The sequence below is a fragment of the Chiloscyllium plagiosum genome, chromosome 3 (assembly GCF_004010195.1).
Source record: "Chiloscyllium plagiosum isolate BGI_BamShark_2017 chromosome 3, ASM401019v2, whole genome shotgun sequence".
In the NCBI taxonomy this organism is placed as follows: domain Eukaryota; kingdom Metazoa; phylum Chordata; class Chondrichthyes; order Orectolobiformes; family Hemiscylliidae; genus Chiloscyllium; species Chiloscyllium plagiosum.
The window spans coordinates 62,580,777-62,586,776 of NC_057712.1; the positions used below are offsets into that span (position 1 = coordinate 62,580,777).

Genomic DNA, 6,000 nt, shown 5'->3' on the forward strand with positions numbered 1-6,000 from the left:
CTTTCTCCCGAATCATACAGTGACTATATCTTGTAATATTGAGTCTCAAAGTACTGGCAAAATAACTGCAGGAGTACAATGTAGCAAAGATAAAATAACAAATATTATTCACCAAAAGAATCAATTTAAAGATCAATTTAGAATAGTTACCATATTACTGAGTTGGCAAGAAATTACAAGTGATAAAAAGGGGGCTGGACAGAGTGTTGTCCTTTTATTCAAAGTTCCTGCAAGGCTATAGCTATGCACTGGGTGATCATTTTTTTGTACACACAAAGTCAACAAAATAAAACATCAGGCTTAAATTTTCCTGCATGAACCCTTGTCTCAAAAAATTAATTATTTTCTGATCTACAAACTCTTCATGACTTTGTAACATCCTAAACTCACTTTACTGCTTACACCACTTGATTGCTGCTCTGTTTCACATCCCCCACTCTTTTTTGTCCATCAAGTCGTGCACCCCAAACTCTAACACCTCTATTTTCCCCCCTCATTATTTAACATTAAGACCCTTCATATAAAAGAATGCTTTGAAACATCTAGCCTCACCTGTCCCCTATCCTGCTCCTGTTTGGGCTCAACGGCAGCTTTCTACATCACAAGAAATGCAGTGACCAAGCAGATGTTAGAAAATCATCATTGATAGTCGAGGCAATCATTACTTTTTTTAAACAACAAAGATAGCAACAATTACACAACTTTTAGTTAAGGATACAATTTCTACAACCACCTTTCTTCTACAATAGTTTAAAAATAAATGCATCCTTTACTTTATTCTTCTATAGCACTTAATTTTATTTCCATTAATACACAGTTATCATTAGAGTTAAGTACTTCAATCAGGCCACAGAAAGATATGGTCATTCGTTCCTATCATGACTCAACTCTAGGTGTAGTCTATAACCACTTGTTATCTAAGTAGATCATTAACAGGGAAACTCCATTATTGCTGCAGCATAACATGAAGGTCAAGTAAAACTTGGATTCAGAATAGTTAAAGAGCAAAACAAGTTAATTTCACCGGAAATCCGTCCATTTCATTCCTTGTTTAGTCAAAGCAGATTTGCCCTCGCCTCCCCCCGGAACAGTGCAATCCTCTTTTCCCCACCCCCTCGAAACTTTAAAACTATTTTCCCAAGTGTTTTTGTAGCCTCTTCCTGGAGTTGAGCTCCATTTCTCCGCACCGCAGAAAGTTAATGCGAGAGACAGGAAAGAACTCCCAGGGTTCATTTCTGGGGGAGGACAGGAGAGTTGGACAAAGTCAATGGAGTTGGATTAATCACTCAGGAAACCGGCGACTGGAGACTCAGGGTGTGAATAATTCAGAAACTAAGGCTGCGGGGAGGAGCTATCACTGAAAATACCTGAGGAAGGAGCAAGCTCAGAGATGACCGTGCCCCGAACCCCACCGCACCTCACGATACGACATTACACACACGGACAGATATACACACACACAGACAGACAGATACATATACATACAGACACAGACAGACAGATACACCGCCAGGCCGTCCCCCGAGAAGGGACTGGACTGGAAGCTCCGGCTGTTATTGCGGCTAGAAACTCCCCAGATACTCCCGGCACCTCGCCTCCCGCCTCCCTTTCTGCACAGCCGGAGACCTTACCCATGGCTGCGGGCTCTTCTTCTCTCGGATCTGCCGTCCTCTTGACTCCTTATCCACAGGCGGCGCCTTCCATGAGGGGAAGTGGTGGCGATCCTCACCACAAACCTGTTGGTGCTGTTCGGCTACGGGAGTGTGATCACCGTGAAGCAGCCCGTCCGCACCAGCTTCGCTTCGCTGCACACCAGGGGTGGGTGGGTGGTGAGGGGGGGAGGCCGGCCAGGGCGGAGCCTGTGGGGAGCAGGGGGTGGGATTCTCCAGATCCCGCCCTTGTCTGGTCCTTACAGTCCCTGCTGCCGCTCCCCTTGAGCGCTGCCAGGGGCTGCTCTGAGGAAAAGACTGTGGAGTCTCTCGGGTTCTGCTGCTGCGGGGCCCGCCTTTGGATCCTCTTCTGCGTTGATTTTCTTAAAAAATATATTTCTGGCAGCAAGGCGGTGAAACCAAAGGATCAATTCCGAGCCAACTCGGGAAATGGCATTTCAACCGAACTATTGACCCGAAACGATGGCACAGCAGTTGTTGGTAGTAATCAGACATACTGCTTTATGTTTTTTTTGGTAACAGGAGCTTTGTTCGAAAGAAGTGTGCATTTTTCTTGCAAAACTTTTTGATGTTGGCAAGCAACCCGAAATTATTTGCATAATTGCGCTGAGCCGCAGCGCCTGGGAACACTTTAGTGATGGGAAGGCTATAATTGAGATGCAAATTATGCCATCATGTGGTTTGTTTGCAAATACAGGGGAAAGATTTGCAAGACGATTTTTTTTATAAATAGTGACGTTTTAAATACATCCATTTACTTCAATCATTCAGCCTTATACAATAAGAATAAAACGCAACTTACGAAATCCGAGATGTTATGCTTAAAAAAAAGAACGTAACTCATTTACTAAAATTTGTGATTTTCCAATTGAAAGCTTTTTTTAAAAAAAAACGAAATTCAAAGAGAGCCTTTCAAGATGGGAAGATAACTAATCGGGATTGTTTTATTTCGACTCTAGCCTTTGTTACATATTTGTGTCGAGTTCTTGAGTAATGAAAGATCCAACGGTGCTTCATCAGAACCTATTAAAGACTCGCTGAACCAGAAAATAAATTAGGAGCCACCCAATGTTTGACCAACGTACGAAATTTTAAGGGGCTCCTGACATAAGGAAAGGGAAGAGCTTTAGGAGCAAGAGTGACGTTTGGGGGGGTGGTGGTTGGCATTCACAGCTAATTAAAAAGGTAAAAACAATGACTGCAGATGCTGGAAACCAGTGTCTTGGTTAGTGTGGTGCTGGAAAAGCACAGCAGGCCCGGCAGCATCCGAGGAGCAGTAAAATCGACGTTTCGGGCAAAAGCCCTTCATCAGGAATACAGGTATTATGAGTGAGAAAATAAGTCATTATAGGTCATTTTCACTTATGATTGGATCGACAAATTTACAAAAATCACGCAACACCAGGTTTATTTGGAGATAGTAGTTTTAGGAACGTTGCTCCTTCATCAGGCGGTTGGAGCAGCACTCCAAAAACTCGTACTTCCAAATAAACCTGTTGGACTATAACCTGGTGTTGCGTGATTTTTAGCTTTATCCCTTGTCAGTCCAACAGCGGCACCTCCTCATCACGATGAGATAGACAGCAGATCTGTGCAGTCTGGCCAAGCGAAGAAGTTGAAGAATCAAATGCGTCAAAGGCTGCACACTGGTGAAGGCAGACCACCCAAACCAAAATCATCAAAAAGCAGGAGCGAGATGTCGCATTACAATTAGTATGCCCTTGGAGAAAGTGAGGACCGCAAATGCTGGAGATCTGAGCTGAAAAATGTGTTGCTGGAAAAGCGCAGCAGGTCAGGCAGCATCCAAGGAGCAGGAGAATCGACGTTTCGGGCATAAGCCCTTATTATGCCCTGGCATCTGTCAAGGTTCTGCAGTGGAATGCATTTTGCTGTCTTTTTCCACATTAGGTCATCACAAACGTGCCTTACAACTTGTTTTAAAAGGCACAGTTTGAGTTCACATGCAAATATGCTTTACATTGATATAACACTTTTAATTTGCTGTAGGTGAAATATTTGGAGATAAACGTCGAATGATGTGCTACTGTTGATGTTCACTTTATCCAAACATTCATCTTCTGATGACAATCTTATTCAAGTTTGGGAACTCTGCGATGGCCCTCACGTGATCGTTGCTGGAACCGGATTCGGGGCAAGTCACATAACTGGGGTGGTGGAAAATGCTTCAACATTCACAGAATCCTTACAGAGTCATTCAGCCCATCAGGTTCACACCAATCCTCTGGACAGCAGAGCCACCCTACTACCCTAGCCCTGGAACTCTGCATATCCCTGCACACAATGGACAATTAATCATAGAAGTAATCATAGAATCCCTACAGTGTGGAAACAGGCCCTTCAGCCCAACAAGTTCACACTGACCCTCCGAAGAGTTATCCACTCAGACTCATTCCCTGACGGCTCTACATTTCCCTTAAGTAATGCACCTAACTTACACATCCCTGAACACTACGGAGAATTTAACTTGGCCAATTCACCTAACCTGCACATTTTTGGATTGGGCGAGAAAACCAGAGCACCCAGAGGAAACCCATGTAGACACGGGAAGAATGTGCAAACTCCACACAGACAGTCAGCCAAGGCTGGAATCGAAACCGGGTCCCTGGTGCTATGAGGCAGCAGTGCTATACGCTGAGAGACCATGCTGCCTTTATGTTTGAGTTTACAAAAATACTAAGAAAATAGATTGATATCTGAATGTAATCAGCATTGATGAATAGATTGATAGCTGAAATAGGAATCAATATTTATGGTTCATTTCCTGAGACATAGCTGCAAGGTAGGGCAAAACATGTGACCAGGGACTCAGCAAGATGGCGGCGATTCTGTAGAACTGCTGTGGACAGCTCTGCCTAACAGCCAAGGCATACTGGTGTTTTTTGCCATCCCTGGCCAACTTATGTGGTGGAATTATTAGTTTAAAACCTTACTGAACACATATTTGTTTATATTTGGGAGTGGGAAGGATGCCAAAGGGAAAAGGAGCGAGCAAACAGCAGCAGGGAGGACACTCCCCTGCAGCACCTACCACACCAGAGACTGCAGCAACAGCAGCCTCTCCTGAAACCCCCGGGGACCTGACAGACTCACAGGAATTGGCTGCGGTGATGGAGAGACTTACTTTGAAAGTTGGGACTGCGAATGAGGAGATCCGTAAGTAGATTTCATGCCCAGGTCCAACCTATCGCATTCATGCTGCAGAAGCATGAGCAGGAGATCCAGGGCCTCGGGGAGAGGCTGGAGGAGGTGGAGGGTTGAACTAAGCCTTTGGAAGCTGCAATGCAGTCCTCATCCAGTCGGATCCAGGTGCTAGAGCGAGAGGTGCGGGCCTTGCAAGACCATTTCGACGGCCTCGAAAATCGAGATCGGAGGATAAATCTCTGAATTGTCGGGCTCACTGAAGGAGACCCTCCTAAGAGCTATCCAGTCAGTCAGCTTTTTTGAAAGCTGGCTGCCAAAGTTCTGAGTCCAGCAGGCTGCAGATTGAAAGGGCTTATCGAGTTACAGGGAACAGGACAGGGCCAGAGCAGCACCCCCGCCCAGTCCAAGTGCACCTCCACTCATATAAGGACAATCAAAAAATGATCCGCAGGTACTGCTGTGCAAGGGGTCAAACTCATGTTTTTCCTGGATTACTTGGCAGCTTTAATTCGAAAGAGGAAGTCCTTCGATGAGGTTAAAAAGAGGCTGAGGAACCTGGGTATCCAGTACTCCATGAGGTACCCCGCAGTACTCTCTTTCAGCCACGAGGACTCAGTTTATACATTTGACTAAGTGGACAAAGCTAAAACCTTTGTGGATACTTTAAAATAGATGGACTGGACTGAAGAATCTGGTTAATGTTCGTTCTCTTATTTGTATCATCGATAGTCACAGGTGAGGTGCCGGAAGACTGGAGGTTGGCAAACTTGGTGCCACTGTTTAAGAAGGGCAGTAAAGACAAGCCAGGGAACTATAGAACGGTGAGCCTAACCTTGGTGGTGAGCAAGTTGTTGGAGGGAATCCTGAGGGACAGGATGTACATGTATTTGGAAAAGCAAGGACTGATTCGGGATAGTCAACATGGCTTTGTGCGTGGGAAATCATGTCTCACAAACTTGATTGAGTTTTTTGAAGAAGTAACAAAGAAGATTGATGAGGGCAGAGCAGTAGATGTGATCTACATGGACTTCAGTATAGTGTCCGACAACTTTCCCCATGGGAAATTGGTTAGCAAGGTTAGATCTCATGGAATACAGGGAGAAAGTGAGGTCTGTAGATGCTGGAGATCAGAGCTGAAAATGTGTTGCTGGAACAGCGCAGCAGGTCA

At 44.9% G+C, this 6,000-nt stretch overlaps 1 protein-coding gene across 2 annotated transcripts in view; it reads right to left on the reverse strand.

Moving 5' to 3' along the window:
* LOC122544104 (CD2-associated protein) overlaps nt 1–2,166 on the reverse strand; it is a 240,807-nt gene extending 238,641 nt beyond the window's left edge. Inside the window, exon 1 of one of the 2 annotated variants that reach the window (XM_043683151.1) lies at nt 1,632–2,166. In XM_043683151.1, the coding sequence (XP_043539086.1) occupies nt 1,632–1,635 (4 nt within the window). In that variant the 5' untranslated portion in view covers nt 1,636–2,166. The remainder of the gene's footprint in view (nt 1–1,631) is intronic. The other variant, XM_043683183.1, reaches the window with a different exon arrangement.
* Between the last annotated feature and the right edge of the window lie 3,834 nt (nt 2,167–6,000).